This window comes from Glycine max, chromosome 20 (genome assembly GCF_000004515.6).
Source record: "Glycine max cultivar Williams 82 chromosome 20, Glycine_max_v4.0, whole genome shotgun sequence".
In the NCBI taxonomy this organism is placed as follows: Eukaryota; Viridiplantae; Streptophyta; class Magnoliopsida; order Fabales; family Fabaceae; genus Glycine; species Glycine max.
The window spans coordinates 44,454,740-44,473,769 of NC_038256.2; the positions used below are offsets into that span (position 1 = coordinate 44,454,740).

Genomic DNA, 19,030 nt, shown 5'->3' on the forward strand with positions numbered 1-19,030 from the left:
TACACCACCAACCAAAAATGTAAAGAATATATACCTTCAAAGATTTTTCTACAGACAAATATCCCAGTCAAGCCAAAACCCACTATCCAAAACCACAAAGTTTCAGAGCCTTTGCTCCCACAACTATCCACGCCAAACTAACAAAAGAATGTGGGAAAGACTAAAACAATCAGTATTCAACTCAGCATTTGGTCATACCTCCATGGCCATGTAAGAGTCCTGTAAAATATTACTAGTTGGGATCATTGAGATTCACTCTTCTCAGGAACTTCTGGTTGAGTAGGTAACAGTTTTAAGAAGCTCCCTTGGGTAGGTTGATTGGCAGCTGTAGCTGATTCATCATCTGTAGCATGTAATTAGCTCAACTTATTAACTACAAGAGACTTATAATTTTCAACCTTTTGTGCCTCAATTTTTAATAACGAATAGTGAAGACATCTTTTCCTTGTTCCTTTGAAATTGAGTTGTTCAATATCAATAATAGCTTAAACTTATTGGACTATGCAACATGGATTCCAATTTCAATATTCAGCATACTTTTATCCCTGATCCAGGATCCAACCCAAATAGTGTTTCCTTAAGCTAATATTATGTATATTTTTAATGTTTTTTTCCAGGAATTGCTGATCTATTACTAGAGACGACCTTATTAGCACAAACATCAGTAATAGTATCATTAACATAACTCTTAAATTATCACCAGATAAGAGATTTAATATTCTAAAATTTCAGAGATGTGAGAAACTACCCCATAATGCCACGAAGAAGGATGTATAAGTTCTATGATGGAGCTATTTGGTATCACAGCATTACTTATAACTGAAGTGAACCACTAGATCTCAAGCTAATCAACAAGTATACTGGGCACAATGCATAAAATAATGAACACATGCTTACCAAATAGGGTCTTAATAGATGGTCGCTTAGGTTTTGTGCTCTTCTTCTTCAATTCAGCTGATAACAACATACCCATATTGCTTGTTAAGATTAGTACAATGATAAATCTATTTGGAAAAGAACAATAAATTTGGTGTTGGGGGGTAATCAAAATAACAAACGCATAAGCTATAATAAACAGCAAGAATCAGCAGCATGATCTTCAGCAAAATCACATTTTATTGAAATTATAGTCAATTAATGCATCAACGAGAAATTTGCAAGGGGCAGCAACTAGCAATAACACATATACTTTTTCTTTCTTTAGCAAGCTGCATCATTTTTTTCCAAAGGCTTGTTGCATTAAAGGCCACAATAAAATGGGTTTCGACAAGCCAAAAACTGTCAATAAAACTTACGAAAGTAGACAACCGTACATTAATTAATAGAGGGTAAAATACATTTGCACAAACTATGCAAAGTATGTACACAATCTGGAACATTCAAAGTATGTGCAAGTTTATCCAAGTGCATTACTTGATAAATTTTTCCATCCCCTAGCAATAAAAACCTCATGTTCAGCCCCACAATATGAAGCTCAAATAGACAAGGTTTAGTGCAATAAAATTGATAGAGCACCAAACCTTCCATTAGATTCAGAAATGTCACAGGAGCAAAAGAATCTAAGATTATTAGAAGCAATATATTAAAGAGGAACTTTCTAATTACAAAACAAAAATGATGAAAATGAGATAAATGGGTTTAAACAAAACATAAACAAATATACACATAAAATTGAAAATGTACGAACCAATTTCAGGTAGTTGATCATCATTCACGATTTCATAGTTCTTATATGTGTAACCAACAAAGTTGACATCTTTAGATGACAGCATCTGCAGAAATAACATGTAAAATTACAAATCCAGACTTGGACATTCCTCATCAACACTAATGATCCATGAATTCCAATGAAGAGGTATTTGTGTTCAGAATTACTGTTACCAAAACTTGAGTAAAATCCCAATGTCATCTAAAGTAAATAATTTTGCATGCAAACTAATGGGTTCCATTAACAGCTTGCTACAAGCATAACAAGTGATCTGAAGATAACTATTTTTTTTATACGTAGGAATCGAAGACGATCCAAAGATAACTACTTAATCAAATGAAAGTTCGTCAAACTATTTAAAGGACCTTATTTCTTACTTATTACATGGCATGCAATATGTCCAAGATATTTATTGTTTCATATAGTAATCAATAGCCCACTAGCGCCGCTATAGCAGGTGCTGAAGATCCAGAAAGGCCATCAAGTGAAAAAGGACAAGCTAAGAAGTAGAATCCTTTAATTGCGCTAGGAGGACCGATGCCTTGGCCAAAAGCCAAGAGGACCAAGGAAGCTTTATAAAAAAAGGTGATCAATATTCAACAACAATAAACAATGCCTTATCACACGGCTAATTAATTTGGTGGTCAGCAGATTGGTAGTAAGGAAAAAAAAAAGCAAAAAGAAAATTGATAGTGAGGAAGAAAAGAAAATTGATAGTGGGCAAAGGAGAAAGAGGAAAACAAAGGACAAAAAGGAAAATAGAAGTGGAAGATATGGAAGAGGAAGGAAAAAGAAAAACAGAGCACAGAAACAAAAACGAAGAAATCTGCAGGAGTGGAAGAGAAGGGGGCTGCCTGAAGCGAGAAGGGAGAAGGAGGTCACCAAAAAACAGAGTGGGTTGCTAGAGAAGAACAAGATTGGAGAGGTTGGTCATTGGTCAAGCACGTTAGAGGACAAGAATAAAGCATCAAAGGTTTTTTCTTTCTTTCTTTAAAGCTTGAAAATTCCCAAAATTAGCCCCACTATTATCACTCAGCAAGGGTATTTTGGGGATCTCAACAATTTCCATGGATCTGAAACAATTCCCAATGGATTTCAAAAAAATTTGAATGTAGTGCCCACAAAGAACCTACTCCACCATGATTTCGCCCATTCTGCCACTCCGGGATAGCAGTTGTGACAGCCGCACAACTAAACCAAGATGCTACAGCCTCCTTGTAGTGGCCCAGTGTCACTCCACACTGCTTTGGCACAATACCACCACTATTGACAACTAAGGAAACATCCGTAGCATTAATTAGGATCATATTAACTAGGGACATTAGAAAACATCTATTGCATTAATTAAGAATACATTTCCTTCTTTTTTTTTATTTAGGGATATAGGGAATGTTATCTTTGACTATATAGGGCAAACCAATGTACTCAAAGGACACAATTGAATGAAATATTAAAATTGAGAACTTTGCTCCTCTCAGGGTTCTTATCTAGGGTTTCTCACACTTTTGTAGCAATTTTCCACGAGGCTTATCACTCTTCTTGGATGCGGCACCGATCTTGGTAATCTTCTTATCTTTTCCATCTTTTGTTTTCCCTTTTCTTTTACTTGTTCTTGCACAAATTTAAAAAATCAACTCAAGGAAGACTCAAATTTCCTTTTAATCATTCTGGAATCATATCACCGGGATAGAAGAGCAGAGCAGTGCTCAGCCTCTATGGGATTCAAATAGTGGCAAAAGAATAGTGGCTTTTTGCGCACTATAGCAGTGCTACCAATTACCATGATATAGGCTTGAAAACCCCATTTTTATCCCTGGAACATCATTGTTCGGGTTTTTTTTGGGTAAAATATTCCACAAAAAGTTGGCTCTATTTTGACCTCCATTCCTTCACACATTATGGGACAATTTTTTATACTGTGTTCCATTCTTTCTCCTTCCTTTAGACTTCCCACCCAGTTCACACATTCTGCTATTTTTTTTAATCTAATTTGTTATGTTCTTTTCCTATTAATTTCACCATCATCTTTTATTTTCTGACTTCATTAACATGTTCTCATTGCTCCTAGATTGATGGAAAATATGTGCGTAAAGTAACTATGAATTGTTATTTATCATGATTTTCTTTAATTTTGGGTTTTTAGTTTTGTTTTTGAGTATTCATATGTCTAGTATAATTTATTTTGTATTATAATATTTAAAATAGCAGTTATTCTGCTTCTCGCTATAACATTTTTAGAGTTAGCCACTACACACTGATATCCGAGATTGATAAACCAACGCAGATAATTAATAAACAAATTACTAGGTAGATAAATCTGAAAAAAGACACACATAGGATAGGAGCATATGACAGCAGCTTTACTTTTGACAACCCCAATAATCTCACATATTAGTTAAGCTTCATAGAAGAAGAAATGGGATACTGAAAGCTCACATAGTAAATATTGTGCCAGTTAAGTTAACAACGCCACAATTACTGCAACTATAATACACCAACAGTGTACAAAATTACAATAACGAGAACTAACCTTTCTCCATGGGCCTGATTTTGAGGAAGGTTGAGTTTGGTTGTCAGCCTACACATCATTAGTAAATTAAGCAGCATGATACTGGTTAGTAACAGCAGACAAAAACCACATCTATATCCATGAAAATAAAAATATATAATATACCTCTTCAAACTTCTCAAAATTTTGAGTATCTAATTCATCATTAACCTCAGGAATAAAAGCAGCTTTAATTTGGTACAATTTGTCCCATTCAATACCTTTAAACCATGGGTGCGCCTGGAAATAATAGACCGGCCAGTTATGCAGTTAATATGCAACTGTAACCCAAAGTAAATTATAGAATTCAGAAAAGAACACACCACAACACCTTTATTTCATCAGCCCCTTTGGTTCCAAGCCTCTGATCCACATTACATAGGAGTCTACTAATAAGATCCTTTGCTTCTGCCGAAATTTTAACTTCTTCTGGAAATTTTAAATAATTTCTCCAATTTACTATCTGCAAATTTAAAGGTATCAGATACAATAAGATCATAATTGATGAAGATAAAAGAAAATACAGTAAAGGAAAGACATAAAGGGAATCATGATGGATATGTTATAAAGTATAAATAACTAAGACTGGTCATAGGAATAGAATGATGCAATTCTCAACACAGTTAAATTGGGAAAACACCACTTTTTTTCAAGACAATGCCAGTAATTTTAAGGTTTTCAGAACTATCTGCAGGTAAAACCACAATGATAAGGTCGTAAACAATATTAGTAAGTTTACTTAGCATTCACTTCTAATTTTGCAATATAGGCTTCCTCTAGGAGCAGGTGCCCACCAAAATTCAGTGAAGTCAACATCCTACATGTGTGAAACCTAAATTTATACAATATTCATCCCAATTTGTCGACAGTTGATCCAGACATTACCTTTCTACAAGTCAACATTGGTTCATCTGAATAAAAGGGCGGATACCCCACTAACATTTCATACATTATCGCTCCCAGGGACCACCTGGAAACATTACCACAATCTCATCAGAACATATTGAAATAATATGAAGTTTAGAAAAACAAAGGGAACTTCAAGGTATTTTTGAAAAGGAAAAGTAGAAAAACACATTAGATAATACCAATCACATTCCATGCCATATCCTTTCTTCAGAAGAACTTCGGGGGCAATATAGTCAGGTGTTCCGACTGTAGAATAGGCCTGCGGTATTGAAAAGAAAAAAAATTTCAAATGCCGTAGTTTGTCAACACAGGGGTCAGCAACTTGTCAAAACAAAGTCAGACAAGAGGTTACCAAATGTATATACACAATGAAGAATATCTATAAAGAACAATTCATCTTACACTAAAGAATATATAATTATAATACACATAGTTTGTCAGTTAACAGGGTAAGAAATAAAGCTAACTCTTAATCGGAAAGTTCATAAGGCATAAAGCAGTAATGGCTGTTTATGTATATTGAGTGACTTACTAGCATTCGCCTATTTTTCTGCCAATGCTGCAGTTGCTCCTGTTGGCTTCTTTTAGGAGCCACAGGACGCCCATCGCTCTGAAGGGCTCCACTTCTGTTGCTTCCAATAGAGAAGTCCTTTTCCTGAAGATTACTGCAGTCTAGTGGTTTACATAATCCAAAGTCTGATAATTTCATGTGACCATTTCTATCTAGCAGCAAGTTGTCAGGCTTGATATCTCTGGAATGCATATCAAAATTAGAATATTATATCTTTTTTTTTTTATGTGCAAGAAAACAAGACCACCATAAGATTAATATAAGATTTTCATGGTGTAACATGACTATTTGCAGCTTGAGCTTACCTATGAATATAATTATGTTTATGAATTGACTCTATAGCTAGGACAGTCTCCCCAACATAGAACCTGGCCTCATTTTCTGTCAGTATATCCTTCCGCATGAGCAACGTCATCATATCACCACCAGGTAGATACTCCATTATGAGATATAAGTACTCTTCATCTTGAAAGGAATAATAAAGCTTTACAATGCAATTGCTATCAACTTCTGCAAGTAGATTCCTCTCAGCTTTTACATGTTCAACCTAAACAGGGATAGAAAGTAACCAATGAATTTAACAAGACAATATTCATTTTAACAATGAGAGCAAGTCCTGATGATTTTGTAACCTGGCCTCTGCGAAGCATCTCTGATTTCTTAAGTTTCTTCATAGCATATACATGACCGGTTGCTTTCTCTCGGCAGACTCTGACCTATACAAAAGAAGAAGAAAATTTGCAAAGTTGCAAATTATCTAACAATTTTTGTAACATATGTGAAAGATCAGAAGCATAGTTTTTTTTTTAACTTCAATGAAAATAAAGGTAGATTATACTATACCTCTCCAAATGCACCCTTCCCTATCATAGTCAGGGGCTCAAAATCATCAGCCCCCATTTTATGCCTCTTAAGGCGCATGTATTCCCTCTCCTTTTTCTCAAAATATTTAAGCAAATTGTTCTGCTCTTCCTCAGAAACTTCAGCATCAGCCAACTTTTTTTCTAGCATATTACGTCTGCAAGAATAATGTGTTTAGCCTTATTAAAAACTTACAGCAATTTCCATCTGGAGAAGTTTCTTGCACATAATCTATAACAGCACATCAGAGACAACATAGGACAGTATGTCAAGAACAACAACAAAACAAATTTGTCGTGAGTGATCCATGATTCCATGTTTGGGATTTAGACAAGTTTTACAGGACAATATATCAAGAACATCATACAAAATAATATTCCAATGTCAAAGAATACTAATTGGCACCTTATTTGGTTAGGACAACTAAAAGCAAGGACACTAAACAAATATCTCATTATTTATATTTCTTTGGAGATGACTATATGTATGTTAAAACAACTACTTAATATGAAAACTCGTCAGTAACTTAAGATTGTACTATCATAATGATCCAAATATAAGTTAAAGTAAACATACCGTTCCTTTCTCTCCTGCAAGTCCTGCATCTGTTTCTTATAGTGGTTTTCTATGTACTGCTTTGCAGCTGCAACCTTCTGTTTGGTCACATTGGAAGGTGCTTCATCATTTGTTGGGGGTTTTGACCCTTTTGCAATGCCTGTTTCCTTGTTTTTTGAAGATGGTGTTTTATCCTTTGGCTTGAACTTATTAAACCAGCACCTATCCATTTTGGAAAGCTCTTAAGCCTGCTGTGTTATGCACTCTATTTCACCAACCACTAAAGATAAGTTTTCTCAACCAAGAATCTCATTTTGCCAGCATTGAAAGTCAAGAAGTCATTGTCCACCAAAACAATCCACGGGACATTAACTCTTTCTTCTGCCCAAACATGAAAATAAATGGCAATGAATCAACAAACTAAAGCTGTCAACCATGTTTTTTTAGCTGATCAGAGGCAAGACTTGAACATTGAGTGTAAAAATACTCTAGAATCATCAAATCGAAAGAAAACAGGTGAATACTAACAAATGCAAATTGACAGAAATTTTAGAGCTCATATCATTTGGTGTTAGGATAAAAGTACAACATAAAGGGGAAAAGAGTTATTATATATAATTCAATGTCAACTAGATCAAATTGTCAGAGAAAATTAGCAAACACAGAACTGACAATGAAATTAAACATCTTGGAAAGGCGGAAGAATTAGCCATAAAGTTCACAAAATGCGAACCAGTTGCTAAGATACTCATTTAGCAGCAAATTAGACTTCAAAAATCTTGATCAAACCTGCAATGCTTAAAAAATGCCGGAAATAAATTATCATAGGCTGTTTTAGTTCAAAAAAGTTAAACCCCACAGTTGAACCAGAAGTAAACTTTTAGATTCCGCAAAAGCCTAAAACAACATAGAAACCATGGAATTCAAAAGTTCAGCCCCGATCTTCGGTCCAATCAGTGATCCCCACATATTGATCAATAACACTCAATTGCACACAATACATGCCAAATCTCTCAAATGGGTAAGCAAAAACAAGGTCAAATTACAATCTTGAATAACCACAATGACCCCATCACATCACCAACGAAAAAAATTGACTTTCACTTCACTTCTCATTGTACTAACCAACCAACCAAACAAACAAACAAAAGCAAGAATTCAAATTGAAGATACCAATCATCGAAATCGAAATGAAAAGGAATTAAGCAACACTTGCACAAGGAAAGCAACATGGAATTGGGATTGAAAAAGCAAAAGGGTGTTAGAAGAGAGAAACCTGAAATTAAGAGGAATCAGGAGGTTGTGGCATGCGGGAGTGAAACTCTTGTCAAAAGATTTATCATGTAGTCAGTCAGATAGCGAGTAGAGAGAGAAATGAACGAGCCGAGATTATCGGTGCGGGGAAAGAAGGTGGAGAGAGAGAGAGGACCACTTTGCGACCATCATTTCCATGCCCATTCATTCCCTCGTTTACTCCTTTTTTTCTCCTCTCATTTCTTTTATATTTTTTTTTAATGTTAAAAGTTGGAAACCACTTTATTTTCTACACGCAAAATTTGATATTTTATGGAGTAACATTTTATTTTAAAGGCTAAAAGGATTCATTAATATTTTTTATTTTTTTCTATTTATGCTTTTAAAAAAATTATTTTGATCATTGCAAATAATCTCAAAATGATCCTTTCCTTCGTTAAATGATGGTGATACAAGACGTTAATTCATTATTGTTTTTTTTCATTTTCATATAGTTTATTTTATAATAGTTGAAAATCACCAAAAATTACTTATATGAAATATTTAATAGGTATTATTAAACTTCCAAAATTTGTTTGATAATGAAATGCTTCAGACAAGCAAAAAATTTAATATTTTTTTACACTATTTTATATTATTATTAATACATATCATTAAACTAATTTAATAGTTAGACTTGTCTAATTCTTATAACTTCTAACGGATATTATTTTTCAATTCCTATTATTTTCAATTTTATTAAATTATTCAAAAAAAAATTGTCTTAATTTGCATTTAAGTTGGAATGATAACAAATAAAATGGTTGTTTAATGAAAACTCATTATCACATAAGGATTATTATTCGTAGTTTTATCTATATTACATACATGATACATCTTTCCTTCTTTGCTATTATGGCCGAAAATTAGTTTTTATATTATTAAATTAAGTTAAACTTATTTACAAACTATATTCGGTTGCATTTTGTAATTATGTATGTTATTAAATATTGTATTAATTACCTTGATTGATTTTATAATTTAGAGTGATAACTAAAGTATTTTTTTTCACTTTACTTGGGTTAATATATTTAAGTGGTTGGAATGATATTATCCTGCTAAGATATAACAACATGTGCAACATACTGTACCCTCCCTACATTTAAAAATAAAAATAAAAATGTACAATATGGCAAAAATGTCACCACCTCCTTGCCACCTCATACTCTAAAGTCTAAACTATCATGTTACCATCTACCGGTTTCAATGGCTTGCTTTTGAGTTTTGATCACATTTCTTCCGGGCCTACCATCAAAGGACACTGACCATATTCTTATTCTCCAGACGGGAAACACTGCTCTTTGACCGCAACAAATAGTTTTGAAGTAGGACCAGGTTGGAACTCTTTTTGTTCTGTTCCAACACTTATTGTAGATATAATTTTTAACGAAAATTCGAATCTTCATTCACCATAGATTAATTCCTTCTCTTAGACCCAAATCCTTTTGGAGAGAGTTAAATTCCTTCTATTAGACCCAAATCCTGTTGGTTCATGTTGAAACTCTTGTCAAAAGATTTATCATGTAGTTTGTATCACAAAAATGAATGATTTCATATTAAATTGTCATGCAATATTATCGTATTAAAAGTTTTATATTTATCTATTTTTTATAAAGATTCACAAATTTTGAAAAAAAATTATTTATTTAATTTTTAAAAGAGATAAGCACATTTTTTATGAGAACATTATAAAAAAAACATAAAAAGGTCTATTCCAAACCTTGACTATATCACCATGCACAAATATCATGCATGGTAAAGTCGCTAGAAATTATCCATTTCCCAACATCATAGATAAGATTGCAAAGAATCATCCACATTCTACACTTGCATTTAATTGTACACTTATATATACTGAACAAAATAGCATAAAAATATTAAAGCACAAAAACAAAAGAAACCCAGAGCAGAAAAGGCATTTATATATATTACATAACTTATATAAGTGATTTCTATGTCTTGATTATTTGGTAGCTTACATCATCCCCAAATGCAGGCAAAATTTTGAATAGCCTATAAAAGCGTGATGCCTATGTATGTCTTAATCACATGAATAATCATCATCCCAAAAATGAGAATCAAAAGAAGGAAATTAGATGAAAAGAAAACATGTAATGCTACAAAATGAAGTTGTTTTACTTTACTGCTTCACACCTTAGGACGTGCTTCGATCCCTTGAAGCAGCAGATAATAATTTATAAGAAAATGAAAATGCAATGGTTATCCTATTCTGTGTCCCTAAAGCTTTCACTAGTCAGCCACATTTTCTTCTGGATGATAAAAACAACTTCGTCACCATCTTGGACAGAGTCAGAACTGGAATCAATTGCTTCCCAGTGCAAAGCACTTAGGTACTTCTTTATAAAATCAATCACTGGCTGTTTATCTCGGATGATCACGAAACCAGTAGGTCGAAGCATGCGATCCATCTCAATTAATAGATCCTCTGGACTGCAACCTTTCTGTTCTATGTCAGAGAGGACAGTCCATGCATGAAGTAAATCGTATGTCCGGGGGTATGTCGAAAATGCTTCACACCTGTTTAAGATTATCACATCAAAACTCTTATTTTCTCATCATTCATGGAGGAACTACAAAAACAAAATCCAACAACTGAATCTAGAATCTAGAATAAGCAACAATTCTCAGGATCTTTAGTCAAATCACTGGATTCCCTCAACCAGATGGATTAAGATCTCTACATTAGTAATTTATTCTCTAGTCTATATCATATAATCCTTACAAATCAACGAGGCTACATTACTCACTGCTTAAACTCTAGGATTTTATCTCCAAAAATCCAGAATCATCATTAGTATCCTTAAACTAGTAATACAGCAGAATGCAAGCTAATATTCAATTTCAAAATGTACTTTTTATATAAAATCGTCAGAGACATAAATCAACAATCTGGATTTGATTGTAAATAATGCTTTTTGAGGAAACACTATTTACTCTGAGATTAAAACAAAAATACTATTCCATATTTGATTAAATTATTATCAAGATAAATTTTGTAGCCTGTGCAGTGATTTTTAGGAGTAAATATATAAAACAAGGACTATTAACAGATGGGTACTGTTAATAAGAACCGTATATGATATTACAGGAAAAATAAAGGACTAATTGGAAAATGAATCTAAACATTAGAAGCTGGAATCAAATCATATAAGAAATTATTAGGTTATAAAAATGAAATGCCTCAAATGCACGGCAAGTTATCAAAGAACCAATAGATTTATAATTCAAGCAATCTAGCTTCAATACCAGTCATGAGTAGTTCCAATGAGGCCTCTGTCATATATGAGCTTAAGTGTGTTTGGTCCATCTTGAGGTACAACATTCATCACCCAAACATCCTTGTCTCTAAGAGCAGCTGCAAATGAACCCATGTTTGCTTTCATATCCATAATATTCCTCAATGTGTTTGATGTGATTTTTGAACTCAAGAGATCCCAGTACTTCTCAACTCTCCTTTGCCATAGTTCCTGCAGATGACAAAATTTAAGCCAAAAATTGGTTCATCTAAAATTATATTTTTGTTATACAAAATTTCTATGCTAACAGGGGGAAAAATTAATTTTAGTCGTTAACATGAGGATCAATTGTAATTTCTGATTACCATGTCCTTTTCAAACATGTCACTCGAATAGCCAAAGTCAGCTAATCTAGGAGGAGGACTAGTCAATCTTGCAGGCCATGGAGCTAATCCACTACCCTTGGCTCTGTTGTCATCTGTGATAAAATCAACAAAAGTTTCAGTAGTTAAGTTTCATATACCGCAACTCTCTAAATTATTCTCTTCTTTAATCATTCAACAACATAAAATAAAAAATTGAAGAACAATTTTAGAAGTTTAGGAGTTGGGATCATGCTGCATGCACTAAAAGCAAATACTGATGTTCTACATCTAGTCAGCAGCATAAGGGCAGCATGAGGCTCTCACTATTTGTAGGATCTGGGGAAGCTAAAACGAATCTATCCAACCTTAGTTACGTCTGTAAGTGGAGAGACTGTTACTACTACTATAACTTATGACTACCAAATCACAAGGCAGAAAGGCTCAACCATGCGTCCATCCAGTAGCATGAGATGGAAAATTCTTAATGTACTTCAAATTAATAGATATTAAGGATTTTGGTAAGCTGCACTCACGATGCATAACATGTAGGTCTACGTTAAAACATATTTCCTTATTTTTCATTGCAGAGAAAGGAAATGAAACACTGTCACTCCCTGTTTAAATCTTAACTCAATTGAGGGGAAAAAATAGTACATGGACTATTATTGCCAGAAGAACACACCAGAAAAGGGGGGCAAACAAAAATGCATGCCACTAAAGAAGCAACAAGGCATTGATACTTGCAAAGACATCACTATAATCCATGGAATGCAAAAACCATCAAATGACAGAGAAAAGGGTACTCACGATCACTGTAAGGTGTTATGCATGCTTCCATATTTACTCCCCAAATTGCATCTGGGTCATCATCAGACTGGCAAAGAGGAGGGCGACTACCAGGTTCTCTTTCCATATAGCAGTCATTTGTCGGAGGTTTTTGCCAGACAACAGTTTGGTTCCTCTTTGCAGCTATTTTCCAACACATACGCCCCACAAGGTCACTCATTTCTTTCCATATCCTTAGATCCTCTTCATCCTGAGCATATGCTTCAGGAGATGAGTATGCAAAATAACCTCCTGGCCTGAGCAACCGGTCTAGTTCAAGAAGTAGAATTCCATCTCTTTGAAGCCAATCAATTCGACAACGAGAACAATGAGCGAGCTCAAAAGATCTGCTTGGGTAAGGGAGTCTCTTAGTTCCCAGGACACCAAGATATGCGGGAATTCCTCTTTCTAGAGCAAATTGAATTTGATTCTGATGCACATCATTTGGTGCCAAGGACATTGCAATGATATCAGATGATAGAAGATATGCTCCAAAACTTGCAACACCACAACCAACATCAAGCACTGTCCGCAACCTTCCTTCATTGTTTAGATTATTGTTTGAAAAGTTAAGCATCTGGCAATGCAAACTGGAATGTTAAGATAATGATTTATCCATGAAATACAAGCAAATCTAGATAAATGGAATATATCAAACAACCAGCACCATTAAAAGTGGTACTGATGTTGAAAAGCACAAGTTATTGAGTAGACCACTGAATACATATTAACGATTTTAGCTCTCTAATTGGATCCCTCATACAAACTTTCAGTGAGTACAATGCATAGGCCCCACTTCTGACTTGACTTGTGATAAAATTTAAATTATAATTATTAACAGTTGGGTAGCAATAATCAAACTCGTGATCACTTCATCCAATGTAAAGGACCAGTTTCTTTAGAAGCTCATGCTGAAGACATATGAACAGTTTACAATATCTACATCTGTAAATAAAAGCATATTACACAACTAGATGCAAAGACACACCACATGTACTATTGGACTTGCAAATAAAAAAGATTAAAAAGCTGAAATAGTGAGAAAATGAAAGAATAGGAAAGAAATATATAAAGTAGGCATAAAATACAAGGTGTATTATCTCAAATGAATTACTTTAGAATCATTTTAAATTAAACAATTACACTTAATTCCTCATGTTGCATTAATTAATTAAAAAAAATTAAGATTATTTTTAACTTTTAGTTCATCATCACTATTAGTAGCAGGCATAAAGATGGATACTTGCATAAACACACATAAAATCTCATAGAACTCCCAATTCTAAAACAAAATATATATGGTGTCATTTTTTTATATGCAAAACCAGTAAAATCAGATGCAGACATACATTTGCAATTGATGCTATGTACTTGTCAGCTCCATAATGAAAATGAGTCCCGCCTCCAGGAAACACTATTTTTTCAGCTTTTACAGTCATCCAATTCTGGTCAGACTTCTCGTGTGCAAGGTGAGTATGTGGGATATTTGCTTTCCACACCTCATCTCTGCTTTGTGGCCACTTAATAGGAACCTGCAACATTATATAAACAACAATTACATCAGTATCAGAGAGTATATTGAAGATCACATATACTCTTAGCAAATTTTCACCTTGTATCCTGATGGAGGAGGAATCAAGCAATTGTACCGCCTTTCCGCAGGAGGACAATGTCTTTCATAGTGCTCCATCACAGACAGGTCCAGCTTCATCCTCATTTGATAGATAAGGTGTCTATCTAAGCAGGGAATCAACTCTGAATGACGATCATCACAAACCTTCAAAAACATAAACATTGCAAACACCATGAGACTGCTGATGAGCCAAAAGTATAGTCATATTTAGATGATGCCCATGAACTTGATTGTGCCCACTTATTCATCTATGAAACTATGAAGTTTATTTTCATTGTGCAAACAAGAATCATGTTGCTTGATTAGGATATTACTGTGGATGTGGATAAGGAATTAGTTTTCTTCAACGTTTACTTTCCCATTTATAATCCATTTTAAGCATCTTATTTAACTCATATGTAATGTGTATTATTTACCAAACTAATATACTTGAACATAAGAGTTTGGCAACCTGTATTCAAATCAAACAGCATATAAGAGAGTTCATTATTATTAATACAACTAATTAAACCAAATAGCAATAGCAGAAATGAAATATTAAAGATTATAGCAATTAAAAGGATGTTGCAAGAAACCATGAAGAAATAGTGAACATGCCGTATGTCTAAGCTAACAAAGCAACATACAGGGAAACTCTTAGGAACAATATTATCCTCCCCATCTCCCTGTCTGAAACTTGATGAAGATTCATCTTGCTTGCCATCAGTGTCATCCTCTGCACCCAAATATGACGAGCCAAGTCTTTTCAATGATCTGCCATATTCAAGAGCAGATGAACCACTATTCTGAGAACCAAAGATGGATCCGCCATACACATACAGAAAACCAAGAAAAATTGCCACAACACAGATCGCAGCAACTAAACGCTTTTTTTGTGATCCATCAGATCCCCTCGACATTTATTAGTTGAAAGTACAAATCCAAACTGCAACTTTCACTGTTCTGTTACGGGCTAAAAGGATCCTGTTTCACCAGACATTCAATGTCAAATTCACCACTCAAAACCCCACTTAATGTAGCAAACCCAGTACTTCAAATTAGAAACAATGACAAACAAGCTTCCTCACAATACAGTGACTAAATGATTAACCTGCAAACAAGGGAAGAGCAGTCAGCAAAAGAGATACAGAAAATCATTACTTTGTTATTGTTTTGACTTTTGATTAAATCATAGTGCTCAAAGGAATAAAACCTACGAAACCATAAACACTTATCCATCATGAAAAACTCCTTAGGAAAATGGATCCAAATATAAAAATGAGAACAAATCCATGTATAGAAACTTAAACTGCTTTATTCCCTTGTGGGTTGAAGTTCAGTGATAGATGTAAGCAAGGCACCAACCAGCAAAGAAAGATTTTCACAGCACCGAGGACATTCATAAACAAATAAAAGGGATAATAGCAATTAGTGCACCCCAGACAAAGCAATCTCTTGTCCTAGTACTCTTGGTCAAACACCAAACAAGTGGCCAATGAGCAATAACCCAATCACAAGGAAATCGGGATCTATAGATTGATAAGATGTTGCCTGATTTACTTGATGATCAAGCATGAACAATCCTAGAGTGTGACTCAAGGTAAGTAACAAACTCAATCCACAAGATTCCCTCCTAGTTTTCCGCCAATTATTTTGTAATAAAAATAAACAAAAGAATAAATAAATACAAGTGAAGAGAGCAACGATGACCGTAATGCTTGCTATCAGTAAAGTGACAACAGCAAACCAGTGAAAACGATGGATCCGAATCACCCCTTAAAAGAAACATGATCTAAGGTGACAACTGACAAGTAAAGACACCTTTTGCACATATATGATTCCAGAAACTTCGATGGATTTAAATCGAGCAACATGAACCATCTTAAGGACAAACACTAACCACGCAGTTAAACTGAACTTGCAGATCTAGCCCAATGCAAAATAAACATCATTAGCATTAAAACGAGTAACACTTATGAATAACAACGAATTAAAAAATAGACTCTAAGTTGCATTCAATGGGCAGCAACCACATCAAACACACCCATGTTGCAAAACGCTTCAGTGTTCAGATCCATCACAACCGCCACACCACACACAAGCCAAACGAACTTAGTAAAAGTAGAATGACATCAAAAAAAGCTTACTGGGTTCAGATCAAAATCCAATTGGGTGCAAGAAAATGAAATCAAAATCCCAAATTTGTCTAAAAAAAAAGGACTATAGAAGACACATGGAAATAAATAAGACGAAAAGTCAGAGAAGATGAGATCTCATTGACTGTCTGAATTGTGTTATGTGCGTGCGTTTGTGACAGTGGAGCAGCAGTGTTCCTCGTAAAGAAGGGGTGAGTTAATGTTTTAAGGTGGTGGTGGGGTGTTCCAACCTAAAAGAGTTTGCAAGAGTTGCAGCAGTGTGGACAGCAAATTGACCTGTGATTAAGGTGGCAAGACTTTTGTGGCATATGATATGGTGTGGGTAAGATGGGTTACCACTGAGATTCCATTTGGACACACACAAAGTGGATTTACACTTAACACTCAGCAATCATGTCACGCTATGCACACGGTTTTACAACTCTGGTGCCAGTCGGTGCTCTTTATTTTATGCGATAATTTGAATAAAGGTCAAATTGTGGAACAGGGTTGATTAAAAAATAAACAAAAAGAAAGACAAGTTTATCTGCTAGAGAGATGGAGAGGTGAAATAATAACGGCTTTGGCATTGGAAATTGCCGGTGAACTTTGGATGGTATATGTTGAAAATTTGGAAATGTTTGGTACTTGATAGTATTTTATTTCTTTGAGAGTGGACAGAATTGTCAATCTCTCTGAATTTAACAGTGAGATTCGAGATTTGGCTATTTTGGATTAAACATCACATCTAAAATTCTAAATTTACCCCTAATTATACGGGGAAATCCTTATACAAACAATGGCAAGTGTTTTCAACGATAAATTTGTCCAAAAATTTTCATAAGATTTTTTTAGACTAAATTACACTCGCATCTGGTATGTTTTCAAAATTATATAGGATATTTTTCCTTTTTTATATCCTAAAAAAAATCCTTTAATTGTTTAGTTCATATTCTCCCTCTTAAACATCATTTAATAATGAGTAAATAATCATTTTTATCCCTGAATGTATAATTCGTTGACAAATGCGTCCCTCAAAGATGAAAATATAAAATTTAGTCTTTGAAAGTGTAAAAAATACGACAAATATATATGACTGTTAACTTTCGTCCGTCACGGTTAATAAAATAGTCTACGTGACACGGAGGGATAAATTTGTCACTAAAATGATTATCAATGTGAATTGTCATGCATAGGGGTATTTTTGTCATAATATTTTTTAAACTTTTCATCCTCCCATTCCGCTGACAAATGCATCATTGAAAGATGAAAATGCAAAATTTAGTCTCTGAAAGTATAAAAAGTGTGACAAAAATTTTGTCCCTCAATGTCAGGTAGACTATTTTATTAACGGTGACAGACGAAAGTTAACGGCCGGATATATTTGTCACACTTTTTTACACTTTTAGGGAATAAATTTTGTATTTTCATCTTTCAAGGATACATTTGTCAATGAATTACACATTGAGGGACAAAAATGACTATTTACCCTTTAAGACACATGTTGGTCACATGACTTTTAATGAAAATATATGTTTTAAATCCTTTCATCTTTTTTCTCTTAACTCCATTAAAGATATAACATCATTTTCAACCTAAAAATATTTTAACACTTTTTTTATTCTCTAATTGGACGTGAACTCAACTTTTTGTTAGACGTGAACTAACCTTGTTGGCATGCATGTGCTAACACCCTTCATTCTTTTTTTTTTAGGTCAATTTTTTTATGTGTGTTGGGTCATTTGATTGTTGTGTTTTTGTTAGACGTGTTTCCAGCAATGTCTATTGATTGAATATGGTCATTTGCTTCAAATTTTAGTATTTTGCTCCTGCATTTGTGTTTTTAACTCTTTTTTTGAAATATTTATTTTTGATGACTAGGTATTTGATATAATGTCTAAATCAAGAGCTGCATCTTTTTTAAGTGTTAGCAACAATGAAGTAAGAGTCAAAGGAAAAATTGTTATTGCCTTAAAAAAGGTCCATTCACACGTTCAATTGTTAATCTATTATTGAGTATTTAACAAAGAAGTTAGAGTAATGTTGTCTGCTCACATATTTTAATTGACATTAGTTAACGCGACGTTGACAGAAAGGGGTAACAATAATGTAAAAAAGGAAGGGGTATCGGGGTACAATTTGAGAAAAATACAGGAGGTGCGAGTGTAACAAAGATATTAGAACAATTTTGTCTGCTCACATATTTCAATTAACATTGATTAACAACGTTAATAGAATGAGGATAAAAATAATGTAAAAAAAGGAAAGAATATCGAGTATAATTTACTCATTTATTTAAGATACCAAATAAAAATCTTTAAAATGTTTGTTTTATTAACCAATATTTTTTTAATATATATATAGATTCATATAAAAAATCCACATGTTTAC

At 33.9% G+C, this 19,030-nt stretch overlaps 2 protein-coding genes across 6 annotated transcripts; both read right to left on the reverse strand.

The window, feature by feature from the left end:
• On the reverse strand, window positions 1-8,637 carry LOC100805439 (serine/threonine-protein kinase tricornered). 2 transcript variants are annotated; one of them, XM_003556331.5, is made up of 14 exons: window positions 8,429-8,637; window positions 7,174-7,533; window positions 6,580-6,754; window positions 6,369-6,452; window positions 6,042-6,283; window positions 5,698-5,917; window positions 5,345-5,424; window positions 5,142-5,226; window positions 4,588-4,719; window positions 4,383-4,496; window positions 4,239-4,286; window positions 1,688-1,772; window positions 898-954; window positions 1-343 (listed from the first exon to the last, which is right to left on the reverse strand). In XM_003556331.5, the coding sequence occupies exons 2-14, from the start codon at window positions 7,380-7,382 to the stop codon at window positions 243-245; spliced, it is 1,632 nt and encodes a 543-aa protein (XP_003556379.1). In that variant the 5' UTR covers window positions 7,383-7,533; window positions 8,429-8,637; the 3' UTR covers window positions 1-242. The 2 variants fall into 2 exon arrangements, with proteins under 2 accessions (XP_003556379.1, XP_040869368.1); XM_041013434.1 differs by lacking the exons at window positions 1-343; window positions 898-954; window positions 1,688-1,772; window positions 4,239-4,286 and having other exon boundaries at window positions 4,407-4,496; window positions 4,580-4,719.
• Window positions 8,638-10,349: 1,712 nt separating this feature from the next.
• Window positions 10,350-17,183, reverse strand: LOC102668537 (probable methyltransferase PMT3). 4 transcript variants are annotated; one of them, XM_006606323.3, is made up of 8 exons: window positions 16,891-17,183; window positions 15,152-15,615; window positions 14,505-14,669; window positions 14,242-14,424; window positions 12,875-13,469; window positions 12,068-12,180; window positions 11,713-11,933; window positions 10,350-10,983 (listed from the first exon to the last, which is right to left on the reverse strand). In XM_006606323.3, the coding sequence occupies exons 2-8, from the start codon at window positions 15,422-15,424 to the stop codon at window positions 10,671-10,673; spliced, it is 1,863 nt and encodes a 620-aa protein (XP_006606386.1). In that variant the 5' UTR covers window positions 15,425-15,615; window positions 16,891-17,183; the 3' UTR covers window positions 10,350-10,670. The 4 variants fall into 4 exon arrangements, with proteins under 4 accessions (XP_006606386.1, XP_025983227.1, XP_006606385.1 ...); XM_026127442.2 differs by having other exon boundaries at window positions 16,937-17,074; XM_006606322.3 differs by having other exon boundaries at window positions 16,652-17,074.
• Window positions 17,184-19,030: the final 1,847 nt, after the last annotated feature.

What these genes read in the sequence shown, in the direction of transcription:
- LOC100805439 (XM_003556331.5), bottom strand. Translation starts at nt 7,382, where the DNA reads ATGGATAGGTGCTGGTTTAATAAGTTCAAGCCAAAGGATAAAACACCA. An exon ending in CAATGTTGACTTGTAGAAAG is followed by an intron (nt 4,720 to 5,141) that starts GTAATGTCTGGA and finishes TTAAATTTGCAG; the next exon opens with ATAGTAAATTGGAGAAATTA. An exon ending in AATCAGGCCCATGGAGAAAG is followed by an intron (nt 1,773 to 4,238) that starts GTTAGTTCTCGT and finishes TTATTTCTGCAG; the next exon opens with ATGCTGTCATCTAAAGATGT.
- LOC102668537 (XM_006606323.3), bottom strand. Translation starts at nt 15,424, where the DNA reads ATGTCGAGGGGATCTGATGGATCACAAAAAAAGCGTTTAGTTGCTGCG. An exon ending in CTCCTCCATCAGGATACAAG is followed by an intron (nt 14,425 to 14,504) that starts GTGAAAATTTGC and finishes ATAATGTTGCAG; the next exon opens with GTTCCTATTAAGTGGCCACA. An exon ending in ACATGTTTGAAAAGGACATG is followed by an intron (nt 11,934 to 12,067) that starts GTAATCAGAAAT and finishes TGTCATCTGCAG; the next exon opens with GAACTATGGCAAAGGAGAGT.